Source organism: Schistocerca serialis, chromosome 2 (assembly GCF_023864345.2).
Source record: "Schistocerca serialis cubense isolate TAMUIC-IGC-003099 chromosome 2, iqSchSeri2.2, whole genome shotgun sequence".
In the NCBI taxonomy this organism is placed as follows: domain Eukaryota; kingdom Metazoa; phylum Arthropoda; class Insecta; order Orthoptera; family Acrididae; genus Schistocerca; species Schistocerca serialis.
In genome coordinates this window covers 886,259,756-886,274,923 of record NC_064639.1, presented here as the reverse complement: position 1 = coordinate 886,274,923, position 15,168 = coordinate 886,259,756, and the positions used below count along the sequence as shown (strand labels likewise).

General features: G+C 46.1%; 1 protein-coding gene across 1 annotated transcript in view; it reads right to left on the bottom strand.

The window, feature by feature from the left end:
* LOC126456196 (uncharacterized) overlaps nucleotides 1-15,168 on the bottom strand; it is a 266,905-nt gene that overhangs the window by 64,063 nt on the left and 187,674 nt on the right. Inside the window, exon 2 of the mRNA XM_050091950.1 lies at nucleotides 12,461-12,673. Coding sequence (XP_049947907.1) covers nucleotides 12,461-12,673 — 213 coding nt within the window. The remainder of the gene's footprint in view (nucleotides 1-12,460; nucleotides 12,674-15,168) is intronic.

Genomic DNA, 15,168 nt, shown 5'->3' with positions numbered 1-15,168 from the left:
CGATCCCTTCTTCTAGTCAAGTTGTACCACAAATTTCTCTTCTCCGCAATTCTATTCAGCACCTCCTAACTAGTTACGTGATCTACCCATCTAATATTCAGCATTATTCTCTAGCACCACATCTCAACAGCTTCTGTTCTCTTCTTCTCTAAACTGTTCATCGTCCATGTTTCACTTCCATCCATGGCTACACTCCAGATAAGTACTTTCAGAAAAGAGTTCCTAACACTTAAATCAGTATTCGATTTTAACAAATTTCTTCTCTACTTCGGCCATCATCAGTTCTTTTGCTGCCCAAGTAGCAAAATTCATCTACTACTTTAAGTGTCTCGTTTCCTAATCTAATTCCCTCAACATAGCCTGATTTAATTAAACTACAATGCACTAATCTTGTTTTGCTTTTGTTGATGTTCGTCTTATATCTTCCTTTCGACACTCTGTCCATTCCGTTCAGAAGCTCTTCCAAGTCCTTTGCTGTCTCTGACAGAATTACATTGTCATCGGCAAACCTCAAACTTTTCATTTCATCGCCCTGTAGTTTAATTCCTGATCCAAATTTTTCTTTTGTTTCCTTTAGTGCTTGCTCGATGTACAGGTTGAATAACATCGGATAGGCTAAAACCCTACCTCACCCTCTTCTCAAGCAATGCTTCCCTTTCATGCTCCTCGACTCATATGACTGCCCTCTGGTTTCTGTGCAAATTGTAAGTAACCTTTCGCTCCCTTTATTCTATCCCTACTACCCTCAGAATTTGAAACAGTTCCAGTCAACACTGCCAAAAGCTTTCTCTAAATCTACAAATTCTATAAACGTAGGTCTGCCTTTCCTTAAGCTATCTCTTATCACAAGTCGTAGGATCAGTATTTCATCGCGTGTTCCTATATTCCTCCAGAGTCCAAACTGGTCTTTCCCGATGTGGGCTTCTACCAGTTCTTCTGTAAAGAATTCGTGTTAGTATTTCGCAATATTAATATTCACACCTTTCAGAACCTGTTTTCTTTGGAATTGGAATTACTACATTTTTTTAAAAAAAATCTGGGGGTATTTCGCGTTTTCATACATCTTGCTCGCGAGGTGGGAGAGTTTCGTCATGGCTGGCTCTCTCAAGGCTATCGGTAGTTCTAATGGAATGTTGTCTATTCCCGGGGCCTTGTTTAGTGTTAGATGTTTCACTGCTTTGTCAGATTCTTCACGCAGTATCATATCTTCCGTCTCACCTCCATCTACGTCCTCTTTCCTTTCCACAATATTGTCGTCATGAACATGGCCCTCGTATAGATCTTCTATATACTCCTCCTCCCTTCAGCTTTCTTTCTTTGCTTAGAACTGGTTTTCCATCGAGCTCTCGACATTCATACAGCTTGTTTTCTTTTCTCCAAAGGTCTCTTTAATTTTCCTGTAGGCTGTATCTATCTTTCCCCTAGTGCTACATGCTTCTGAATCCTTACATTTGTCCTCTAGCCATTATTCCCGCTTAGCCATTATATACTTCCTATCAGTCTCATTCCCTTTCGCCTGCTTCATTTACTGCCTTTTTACGTATGTATGAAAGGAGTATATACTAATGGAAATATCTGCTGAGTGCGTGCTCTGAAACTAAAGTACGTAGAGTGACTGGCTGTTGCATGAATCTTAACAAAAAAGATCGTCGACAGATTTCACTTCAACCACCCAAGTAGTCAGTAATGAACCAAGTAATGTCTGGTAAGGTTCAGCACGCTAGTGTCAGAAAATTGGCAGAGTGTCTCCCCGCTTCAACATACAACTGTGTACCATTTTGGTTCAAAAGCATTTCAGTTTGCTAGAAGCGTTGATAATCTGTTTTTCATTACATAAAGGCACGTTCATAAGAAAACTCGAGGAAGTAACTTAGGGACGAAAAAGTTTTAGCTGGTCTGTCTAGTCTTACGGTTCACAAAGTATGATTCACAGACTGTTCACAAGTTGGGTATCCAAACACAAAATAATTGCCTCCTTGCAGTCTGCACTATTTAATTGTTCACGTGGGATATGTTTTCAAATGCTTTTGCGTTTCAAACAGTAATTAGTAATCAAAATAGTTACTGGAAAATATAGTTTCAGCCTGACACAACGAAGATAACACCGAATACTAATGTAAAGTCCTCGCGTTGCCAGACTGGTCAGTTGGTAGAAATAGCGCGAGGTTTCGATAAGCGTCTGACCCATCGTCTTTTAACCATCTTCGCCAGGAGATGGTGGGTGTGACACCCAGCGAAACATCGCTCCATCTCTACGAATTCACGCGGCCGGAAATCCTAAGAGCTGTCTATTAAAAATGGCTCTGAGCACTATGGGACTTAACATCTGTGGTCATCAGTCCCCTAGAACTTAGAACTACTTAAACCTAACTAACCTAAGGACATCACACACATCCATGCCCGAGGCAGGATTCGAACCCGCGACCGTAGCAGTTGCGCGTTTCCGGACTGAGCGCCTAGAACCGCGAGACCACCTCGGCCGGCAGCCGTCTATTACATCAATCCGCCGAGGAAGAGGACGAGGTCATACACACATCCAAAAAAGTTTCGCATCACCCCGTTTCCCAGAACTCCTGAAGATAGACGTTGACTGTGGATATTGTATCACAAACACAGTCCCTTTGACTGTTCAGAGATGTCACTAAACCCGCCCAAAGATGTAAACAACCATGCATGAGCAGCACCTATTAGACGCAGGGGGTCCGACAGCCGATCAGTTTCAGTCATTCCACCAGGAAGGAGGTACATGGCTCTTGTTGTCTATAGTTCAACCACGCCTAGACGGTCAATACCGCGGTTTGATCACGTCCGCATTGTTACTTTGTGCCAGGAAGGGCTCTCAGCAAGGGAAGTGTCCAGGCGTCTCTGAGTGAACCACAGCCATGTTGTTAGGACATGGAGGAAATGGAAATGAGCGTGTGGCATCGTTGGCCGGGAGGCCCCATCCGGGGTAGTTCGGCCGCCAAGTGCAAGTCTTATTTCAGTCAACGCCACATTGGGCGACTTGCTCACCTGTGATGAGGATGAAATGATGATGAGGACAACACAACAACATGTCCCCAAGCGGAGAAAATCTCCAACCCGACCGGGAATCGAACCCGGGCCCGCTTGCATGGGAGGCGAGCACGTTATCACTCAGCTAAGCAGGCAGACGGACATGGAGGGGAGACAGAGAGGCAGGAACTGTAGATAACATGCCTCGCTCAGGCCGCCCCTACCTACGGATTATGGCTCGGAGAAGCCCTGACAGCAACGCCAACATGTTGAATAATGCTTTTCATGCACCCACAGAGTGTCGTGTTACGACTCAAACTGTGTGCAGTAGGCTGCATGATGTTCAACTTCACTCCCGACACCCATGGTGAGGTCCATCTTTGCAAACAGGGCACCATGCAGCGCAGTACAGATGGCCCAACAACACGCCGAATGGACCACTCAGGAATGGCATCACGTTCTCTTCACCGATGAGTGTTGCATATGCCTTCAACAAGACAATCGTCGGAGACGTGAGGCCATCTGGTCAGGCTGAAAGCCTTAGACACACTGTTCAGCGAGTGCAGCAAGGTGGAGGTTTCCTGCAGTTCTGGAGAGGCATTTATGTGGGGCCGACGTACGCCGCTGGTGGTCATTGAATGCACCATAACGGCTGCATGATAGTGCAACCATATCGGCAGCATATTGGCGAGGCATTCGTCTTCATGGACGACAATTCGCATCCCCATTGTGCAATCTTGTGAAAGACTTCCTTCCGGATAACATCACTCCAAAATGGTTCAAATGGCTCTGAGCACTATGGGACTTAACATCTGTGGTCATCAGTCCCATAGAACTTAGAACTACTTAAACCTAACTAACCTAACGACATCACACACATCCATGCCCGAGGCAGGATTCGAACCTGCGACCGTAGCAGCCGCGCGGTTCCGGACTGCTCGCCTAGAACCGCTATACCACCGCGGCCGGCTAACATCACTCCACTAGAGTGGCCAGCATGTTCTCTAGACATGAACCCTATCGAACATGCCTAGGATAGATTGAAACGGACTGTTTATGGACGACGTGACCCACCAACCAATCTGAGGGAGCTGCACTGAGTCGTCGTTGAGGAGTGGGACAATCTGGAACAACAGTGCCTTGATGAACTTGTGGATAGTATGCCACGACGAATACAGGCATGCACCAGTGCAAGAGGACGTGCTGCTGGGTATTAGAGGTACGGGTGTGTACAGCAATCTGGACCACCATCTCTGAAGGTCTCGTTGTATGGTAGTACAACATGCAATGTATTGTTTTTATGAGCATTAAAGGGCAGAAATGATATTTATGTTGATCTTTATTCCAATTTTCTGTACAGGTTCTGGAACTCTCGGAACCGAAGTGATGCAAAACTTTTTTTGATGTGTGTATAATGCCGAAAACATGTCACACACTTTCGTCTAAGAAACGATCACATAAACAACAAAATAAGAGAGATTGTATGCAAGCCTAAGAAATTCTTGATTTACTTATCTCTTCTTCTATTTTGCACGATAAATGGTATTGCAACGAATTGTAACTTGGCTTAAGAAGAGCTGTCAGAATGTGACAAATGCAGCTAGTACTCGACAGTCCATTTCATGCGATTGTTCCGCCAGAAACATCACACTGTTGTAAACGAATGACGTGGCCGCTTTCTCGTGGTCGGGCCTTCCATAAGCTAAGACTTTGCCTCTAACACACCCGCGCTCAAGACATTAGCGTAGAGGCAGCAACTACTGAAATGAACTCTCTCTTCGTCTTCGGGTTCACTCCACTTGCGTTTCTTTGCTCAGTGCACGTTACTTCCTAACCCTCTTGTCCACTCAACATTTATGTTTTACAGTTTTTCTACACCTTCAACTCATGCCACAATAAAACAGTATCTACACTCCTGGAAATTGAAATAAGAACACCGTGAATTCATTGTCCCAGGAAGGGGAAACTTTATTGACACATTCCTGGGGTCAGATACATCACATGATCACAATGACAGAACCACAGGCACATAGACACAGACAACAGAGCATGCACAATGTCGGCACTAGTACAGTGTATATCCACCTTTCGCAGCAATGCAGGCTGCTATTCTCCCATGGAGACGATCGGAGAGATGCTGGATGTAGTCCTGTGGAACGGCTTGCCATGCCATTTCCACCTGGCGCCTCAGTTGGACCAGCGTTCGTGCTGGACGTGCAGACCGCGTGAGACGACGCTTCATCCAGTCCCAAACATGCTCAATGGGGGACAGATCCGGAGATCTTGCTGGCCAGGGTAGTTGACTTAGACCTTCTAGAGCACGTTGGGTGGCACGGGATACATGCGGACGTGCATTGTCCTGTTGGAACAGCAAGATCCCTTGCCGGTCTAGGAATGGTAGAACGATGGGTTCGATGACGGTTTGGATGTACCGTGCACTATTCAGTGTCCCCTCGACGGTCACCAGTGGTGTACGGCCAGTGTAGGAGATCGCTCCCCACACCATGATGCCGGGTGTTGGCCCTGTGTGCCTCGGTCGTATGCAGTCCTGATTGTGGCGCTCACCTGCACGGCGCCAAACACGCATACGACCATCATTGGCACCAAGGCAGAAGCGACTCTCATCGCTGAAGACGACACGTCTCCATTCGTCCCTCCATTCACGCCTGTCGCGACACCACTGGAGGCGGGCTGCACGATGTTGGGGCGTGAGCGGAAGACGGCCTAACGGTGTGCGGGACCGTAGCCCAGCTTCATGGAGACGGTTGCGAATGGTCCTCGCCGATACCCCAGGAGCAACAGTGTCCCTAATTTGCTGGGAAGTGGCGGTGCGGTCCCCTACAGCACTGCGTAGGATCCTACGGTCTTGGCGTACATCCGTGCGTCGCTGCGGTCCGGTCCCAGGTCGACGGGCACGTGCACCTTCCGCCGACCACTGGCGACAACATCGATGTACTGTGGAGACCTCACGCCCCACGTGTTGAGCAATTCGGCGGTACGTCCACCCGGCCTCCCGCATGCCCACTATACGCCCTCGCTCAAAGTCCGTCAACTGCACATACGGTTCACGTCCACGCTGTCGCGGCATGCTACCAGTGTTAAAGACTGCGATGGAGCTCCGTATGCCATGGCAAACTGGCTGACACTGACGGCGGCGGTGCACAAATGCTGCGCAGCTAGCGCCATTCGACGGCCAACACCGCGGTTCCTGGTGTGTCCGCTGTGCCGTGCGTGTGATCATTGCTTGTACAGCCCTCTCGCAGTGTCCGGAGCAAGTATGGTGGGTCTGACACACCGGTGTCAATGTGTTCTTTTTTCCATTTCCAGGAGTGTATATTACTAAATCGCCGAAACGGTGTACAGTGCAAGCTGCACTTTGCCTGTCTAATGCCTTTGATTCTCTACATTTCATCTAAAATTTAAATAAAGTTGTAATCTTACTTTAATGGTTTAACTGAATAAGCCAAGTATTAAAGTTGTAAACTATGTGTAAGTCTTGAGACAGCGTAACCGACAGCGAGTGTATCACCCACACTATAGAGCCGGCCGGTGTGGCCGAGCGGTTCAAGGCGCTTCAGTCTAGAACTGCTCGACCGTTACGGTCGCAGGTTCGAATCCTGCCTCGGGCGTTGATGTGTATGATGACCTTAGGTTAGTTAGGTTTCAGTAGTTCTACGTTCTAGGGGACTAATGACCTCAGATGTTAAGCCCCATAGTGTTCAGAGCCATTTGAACCATTTTGAATCACACTATTGACTGTGCACACACTCCCACTATGATTTCAAAAAAGTCTTAACTCGGAAACTGTTAGAGATAGAGAACCGTGGTTTGTTGTAAAACGTTTAGCATCTCTCAAAGGTATTTTCTCTTTTGTCCTTTGTTGCAGATTTGACTTGGAGTGCATCAACATGGTGACAGACCAGGAGAAGGCGCAGTGTGTCATCCGGCATGCAGAATCAAAATCTGTGGCAAAGGTGTTACACAATTATCGACGCCGGTGTAGGAGAGCGACCTGGTGGGCCACATGACCGGACCTGCTTGGATGGAGCAGGTGTTGTCGAGAAGCCTCCACACGAAAATACAGAAGTGAGCTGGAGCGCCGTCGTGTTATCATCCACTGAAACTTAACACTATCATAGGTGTTTTATCTACACCTTCAAGTCGGTGTACCTCCCTTGGAACGCATTTCCAGCCGTATCTACCTCTACTTCTACCTCTACATCTACATCTACATCGACACTCCGCAAACCACAGTACGGTGTGTGGTGGAGGGTACCTTCTACCACTACTAATCATTTCCTTTGATGTTCCACTCGCAAATAGAGCCAGGAGAAAACGACCGGCTATATGCCTCCATATGAGCCATAATTTCTCGGGTGTTATCTTCGTAGCTCCTACGCGTGATGTACTCGTATGTTGGCGGGAACAGAATCGTTCGGCAGTGAGCTTAAAATGTTGGTTCTCTAAATTTTCTCAATAGTGTTTCCCGAAAAGAGCGCCGCCTCCCCTCCAGGAATTCCCATTTCAGTTCCCGAAGCATCTCCGTAACACTTACGTTTTGTTCGAACCCACCGGCAACAAATCTAGCAGCCCGCCTCTGAATTGCTTCGATGTCTTCCTCCAATCCGAACAGTACTGAATAATACACCACACCAGCGTACGATATGTGGCTTCCTTTACAGGTGAACCACTATTTTCCTAAAATTCTTCCGAAAAACCGAAATCGACCATTTGCCTTCCCTACCACAGTTCTCATATGCTCGTTCCACCTTATATCGCTTTGCAACGACTTGACTGTGTCAAGCAGGACATACCGAACCCGAACATTACGTGTTTCATCCTCCTACTCATCCACATTAACTTACGTTTTTCTACATTTACAGCTACCTGCCATTCATCACAGCAACTGAAAAGTTTGTCTAAGTCGCCTTCTATCTTCCTACATTCACTCAACTTCGACACCTTAACATACAGCATAGCATCATCAGCAAACAGCCATAAATAGCTGCTCACCATGTGCAGTCAGACCATTTATGTGTACAGAGAATACTGCTGACGATATCTTTGTCTCTGATGAACACTCGCGGTCGATGACAACATACTAGGTTCTGTTACTTAAGAAGTCCATACGAATATTTTTGCTCCTTATCCACTCAGGAACTATATCCTGCACGCTGATCCCTATTTGAAAAATCAAACTGTATAACTGTTGAACTACCCACTGCTCAACAGAACGCGCTCAAGTTGGGTAAGCGAACTTGGGGGCAATTTTCTGGACTGAGGAGTACTGCAAGCTACTGAAGTCAAGTGAAAATCGCAGCACCTAGAATTAAACAATGTAGGGTAACGAAATGTTTGGAATACATTTGTCTCGGTAACATATTTAAGTGATTAACATTCCAAGATCACATGTTAATGTAAGCGCGAGAGAAGCCATCGCAAATCGAATGCTGTTACATTAATAACCGGAGGAACTGCAAGAATGTTAAATGCAAGCATGCAGACGTGCGTGCATTGTGTTGTACAGGTGCCGGATGTCAGTTTGTGGGATGTGTGTTGCACTTGGTCAGTCAGTACAGGGACGGTTGGTTAATGCTGGTTGTGGATATCGCCGGAATTGTCATCCCATAATGTAGCACATGTGCTCGACTGGAGACAGATTTTGCTATTGAACACGTCGACACTGCGGAGGACGTTGGGTTACAACAGCGGTATGTGGGCCAGCGTTATCCTGTTGGTAAACACAGCGTGCAATGCTGTTGATGAATGGCACCACACCAGGTCGAATCACCATATTGACGTACAGTTTAGCCGTAAGACTTGGTTGCAGGCCGTCAACTGACCTCCTTTTAACCAACACACGGCCATCACTGGCACCAACACAGAACCAGCTTTCATCAGAGAAAATCAATAGAGCTCCACCCTGTCCTCCAAAGAGCGCTCGCTTGACACCACCGAAGTCGCAAATGGCGGTGCTTTGAGATCAGTAGAGTGCACGCTACAGGGCGTCTGGCTCCAGAATTTCCTTGAAGTAACCCATTTGTAACAGTTCGTTGTGCCGCAGCGGTGACAACTGCTGCTCAAATTGCTGCTACAGAAACAGTACGATGCACCAGAGCCATACGCCGAACACGATGGTCTGCCCTCTCGGTAGTGCTACGTAACCGTCCGGAGTCCGCTCTTCTTGCGAAAGCACATTTCCGCGACCACCACTGCCAGCAGTCATGAACTGTGGCTACATTTCTGCCAAGTCTTTCTGCAGTACAGCAGAAGGAACATCCAGCTTCTCGTAGCGTTGTTACACAACCGCGCTGGAACTCAGTGAAATGTTGATAATAGCGTCATGTCACCTTGAAGGCATTCTTGACTATCATCGTGGGGAGAGTTCACCACGTCCAATCTCAAAGATTACTAATGCTCACAATCGTTCCAGCGTGTAAAGTAAACTTGATTTGCATCCTCGCAGTGGTGCTACTAGCGCCCCCTCTTGTACGACTGGTGCTAAATTTGAATAAACACCATCTCTCAGATGTAGAAACACCCCTGCCAGCTTTTATTTCTGTCGCGCAACTCCTTCTTGGTGTCATGATTTATTTTTTTCTGTCAGCGTATGTCTAGGAATGGAAGGAAAGGCGTGGCAACCATTTTGATTTTGTTTGGAGAGCAACTTGTAAGCGAACAGTTGTCATTCAGGTTTCTAGTTATGTTTTTATAGCTTTTGGCGAATTTCAACGCGAGATAAGCCGTTAACTGTTTATTCTACGCCCTTAAATGACATTCGTTATACATTACTTACATAATACGTTTAAATCCGTTGATTATTATGCGCCAAAAAAGTTGTTAACCTGGAATGTGCTCTTGGGACGGAACGGGACTGGGCAGAACAGGATAGGTTCCGTTCAGCCCAGCCATTTTTTGATACAAGTGGATTTCAAACTCTATGGGGTGTCCCAAAAATGTGAGAAACTGCGAGGAAATTTGAGGGTGTCCTGAGTAACAAATCGAGGATAGGAACCTGTGTTCAGAAACGTCGAATGATACTACAGAGTGTCGAAATTATAGGCGCCGGCTCCTGCAGCGATGCCACCCTTTCGGCAGCGAACGTGACTTTGTACGCTGATGGATCGTAGACAGAACGCCTCGCAATGCTGTTTGTTATTCAGTGATCGCGTCTGATTGCCACGATCGCCAGTGGAAAAGATTGATCTAGCTGCTGCCTTGTCTCCTACGAATGCGATGCTCTTTTGGCTCAGTTTATTTTTCTCCCGGAACCCTCTAAAATCTCCAATGTTTTTCCGTCTATAGGAGAAAAATAAATTGCATATGGAAATCCATGTCCCAAACCGTCCCACCAAGGCAACAGAGCATCACATTCATAGCAGACGAGGCTCCATGTTCTCCACTGGTGATCGTGGTAATTAGTCTCCATAACTGCATGACAAACAACAATGCAAGACGTTCTCCCTACGGTCTCTCAGCGTAAAAAGTGACTTTTGCTGCCGAAGGGGTGGGCTGGTAGCAGGGATCGCCGTCTATAACTTCTACGCTCTGTAGCGTCGTGGGTGACATTTCCGCACCCAGGTTCCTATCCTCGATTTGTTCCTCAAGACACCCTCTATAACCACTCGAAGTTCGTCGAAAAATTTCTGGGAGACCCTCCATATTCCTTTTTTTTTTTTTCTTTTTCCCTAACTCTTCCAGACGGTGTGAACTTACAATAAAAAGACTGATAGCAGTGGGATATTAAATCAACGTAAATGCCAGTTTCGACTACTTTATCTTCTGAAATTGGAGTTTTAAAAGGAACTAAGGAGCTTAACATACCCAAATGCCCGCATCTCGTGGTCGTGCGGTAGCGTTCTCGCTTCCCACGCCCGGGTTCCCGGGTTCGATTCCCGGCGGGGTAAGGGATTTTCTCTGCCTCGTGATGGCTGGGTGTTGTGTGCTGTCCTTAGGTTAGTTAGGTTTAAGTAGTTCTAAGTTCTAGGGGACTGATGACCATAGATGTTAAGTCCCATAGTGCTCAGAGCCATTTGAACCATTTTTGAACCATACCCAAATCAACATTGTACGGATCCATTTGTAAAGCTAAGTATATTCCCAACTACAGAGTTGGCAAATCAGATGGGAAACTTAAAAATGTCTTCACTGCAGAAAAAGAAGACGAGCTGGTAGCATACCTGGAGTCAACGGAGAGCACACTCTTTAGTCCAACGACGAAACGTGTCATTGTCAGATCATTAGCCTATCAAACTAGCAGAAAGGAATGGGTTACCACGTATATCTGACAAAGAAACTTGTCCAGCTGGGCAGGACTGTGTTATACGATATTTTACTTGGCAACCTATATTGTTTAGTCGCAAGCCAGAAAATACATTTGGCGCACGAACGATGGGATTCAATTACGTAACAGCAACTTAGTATTAAGCACTAAAAAAACTTCATTTATCACGATGATATTAAAATATTTTGTTATTGTTAACGATTTTTTTAAGATTCCCTATTCCTTAGCGAAAATATTTCAATAAACAACTTTATGACTTAGTGTTAAGATGTTGCTGTAGTTGTGGTCCTCAGTCCAAAGACTGGCCTGATGCAACTCTCCGTGTTACTCCATTGTGTGTTAGCCTCTTCATCTCTAACTACGGCAACCTACATCCCTCTGAATCTGCTTACCGTATCCATCTCTTGGTCTCCCTCTACGATTTTTATTCCACACGTTTCCCTCCAGTACTAAATTGGTGTTTCCTTGATGCCTCAGAATGTGTTCTACCAACAGATACCTTCTTTGGTCAAGTTGTAGCACAAATTTCTCTTCTCCCCAGTTCTATTCATTACCTCCTCATTATGTACGTGATCTACCCATCTAATCTTCAGCATTTTTCTGTAGCAAAAGATTCTATTCCCTTCTTGTCTAAACTGTTTATCGTCCATGCTTCACTTCTATGTATTAAGATACTATTCCTAATAATTTCAACGTTTATGCAATCATTTCACAAGAAACTGACAGCTTTTATTGAAAATATGTAAAAGATACCCAACACACAGTCTTAAGCGATTTTTCAAGTAAAGAACGCTAGAGTATAATACAAGGTGATTTTGCACTCCTTTAAGAAGTGATTCCTCGTGCTTCTGTATTTTACAACATTCATTAAACATCCGCCCCGATATCCACTATGTCAGACGCAGCAATTCAGACGCGACAAGCAGCACCTGGAATGCGCCATCGCTGCTGGCGAAAGGTCAGCAAAATCGTCGACCGGGGATCCCGGAACGAAAACCAACAAATAATACGTCATCAGGTGGCCCCTGAAGCCTCAACAACCCTGCTGAGAGTCACCGTCAAAGAGTTAACTCGGCGGGTGCGGAACTGTGTGGCTGGCAAGGGAAGAGCTAGAGAGAGAGCTGAGAGCCGGCAGCTGACAGCTGACACACACACACACACACACACACACACGTCAGACACCTGTGCCGACGCCGCCGCTTCCGGTTAGTGTGTCAGTGGGCCGCGCCGGCTGCAGACGCTGGAGATGGAGGATCCAGCCAGTTAGCTGCTGGCTGCCCGCCGCTCTTCCAGGAACGGACGAGCCGGAAGTGCGGCCGGAAAGGGCCGGCGGATGTGACGTCATACGCACCCCAACACAAGCCCGCAGGCAGTCCGCAGGGGGCGCCACGCCGCCTGTAAACAGACGTACCCCCTCGTTGTCTGTCAGCGTCTCGTCTCTCGCATACACACACACACACACACACACACACACACACACACACATACACATACACACACACGCCGGGTTTACTCGTGACACAACGCGAGGAAGACGAATTTCGAATTCCGTAAGCCGATCCCGCAGTCGTGCTTACACGTTAAGCCCGAATAGAATTTGCTACCCGATATTTTTTTAAAAGGATTTCAGTACATTCGTATTTGTTCTTCAGAGGATTTTCCTGGAAATATTGAAACAAGTTTTTCACCAACTTCTGTTAGTACGGATCCTTTATTTCTTTTTGACATAATACGAAAAGGCTATGACAAAATGTGTAATTTGATACACAAAGCATTGAAAATGTTATAACTGTAACAGTTCTCTTGAAAATGTTCCATATGTGGCAATAAAAGGAAGGTTGCGGGAAACGGTGTATGAAATTTCGATAACATTTTAATGAAACTCCGGACTTAATGAGTCACGAGACAAGCCTTAATCTATGCTAACTTAGCAGCTTTCTTCACTCCTGCCTCCCAAATCGCCCTGTTTCCTCTCAGCATATCTGTCTCTATTGGCAACATAGCACTGATCACGATTTTTTTGTGCCACTAGCACCACATACTCCGGAGTACTGAGTTTAATTCACTATTTTCACAAACATCATATCCAAATGGACCAGACGCTTGATGCTACTACACTAGATACCATTGATCGGGTAACATTTATCCACGTAACCACTCTGCTACAGGGTATTATGGACATCATAGAGGCATTTTGCAGTCATCCGCGTTGTTAAGGAAATATCTTCATGGTCGTATACAGAATCAGAATGAAAGTATGAACAACGCGATTTTGAGCATATTTTCGGTCCTCAAATGCATAAAAGCTTCCTTTCACTCAATGTCAGAGTTGATGTTTCTAGACACATGGGCTCACCTATTTGTACTAAGAGTTCTTCTCATGGGGCAACCACAACCGTGGAAGTCCATTTTGTAAAAAGAGGAAACTCCACAACAGTCGCTGACTCAACAGTCTTATTTGTATTTTTCTACTACTCGTGATATCATGGTCTGCATTATCGCAATAAACTGTCATTATTCAGATATTTACATACCTTTCTGAAAGTATCTTCTTCTTTATAATTCAATTACTGAATCGTGCTATTTTTCACTGAACCAACAATGTATTTCATAAAGCAACAACAACGATATTACGCTATTCTTGACACGGAAACAGTTGCCAGTAGTACCATGTCGGCAAAATGTGGGAACATGCTGCACACACACACACACTGAGGTGAAAAAAGTCATGGCAATTTTATGGTAAAAAAAAGTCCCTTAGAACGTAGAACTACTTAAACCTAACTAACCTAAGGACATCACACACATCCATGCCCGAGGCAGGATTCGAACCTGTGACCGTAGCGGTCGCGCAGCACCAGACTGTAGCGCCTAGAACCGCTCGGCCACTCCGGCCGGCAATTTTATGGTATATTGATAATTTTTAATTTATGGACCGTTTGACTAGAACTGAATGAAACAAAATTTTCGTGCCATACGCGTTTCGTCTTTATTTTCTGCAAGGCATCTTCAGTGGCCTGGAATATATGTTAATACAATTATGGCAATTATGCCAACATGTACAACATGTTCAAGAATACATATTCCAGGCCACTGAGGATGCCTTGCAGAAAATAAAGGCGAAATGCGTATGGCACGAAAATTGTGTTTCATTCAGTTGTAGTCAGACGGTCCAGAAAGTAAAACTTATCAACATACCGTAATATTACACGCAACTGAGGAAGACAGGACTACAAAAGAGAAGATGTTAAGTCATGGGGAAGTTCCTAATATCGTGTGGGACCTCCTTCAGCGCGGCGTAGCGCAGCACCTCGACTTGGCACGGGCTCAACGCGTCGCTGGAAGTCCTCTGCAGAAGTATGGAGTCATGCTGCCCCTGTAGCCGCCCATAACTTCGAATGAGTCGCTGGTGCAGGATTTTATGCACGAACTGACCTCTCGATTATGTCCCATAAATGTTCGATGAGGTTTACGTCGGGCGATCTGGGTGGCCAAATCATTCGCTCAAATTGTCAGAATGTCCTTAAAACCAATCGCGAACAACTGTGGCCCAGTGGCATGGCGTATTGTCGTCTATAAGAATGTCACATTCCGCATAAACACAGGCCACACCATTACAGAGCCACCATCAGCTTCCACAGTAACCTGCTGATAACCTGGGCCCATGGGGTCTGCGCCACACTCGAAGCCTAGCATCAGCTCTTACCAACTGAAATCGGGACTCGTCTGGCCAGGCAACGGTTTTCCAGTCGTCTAGCGCTCAGCCGTTGTGATCGGGAGCCCAGGAGAGGCGATGTCGTGCTGTTAGCAAAGGTAATCGCATCGGTCGTCTGCTGCCACAGCCCATTAACGCCAAATATCGCTGCACTCTCCTAACAGATACGTTCGTC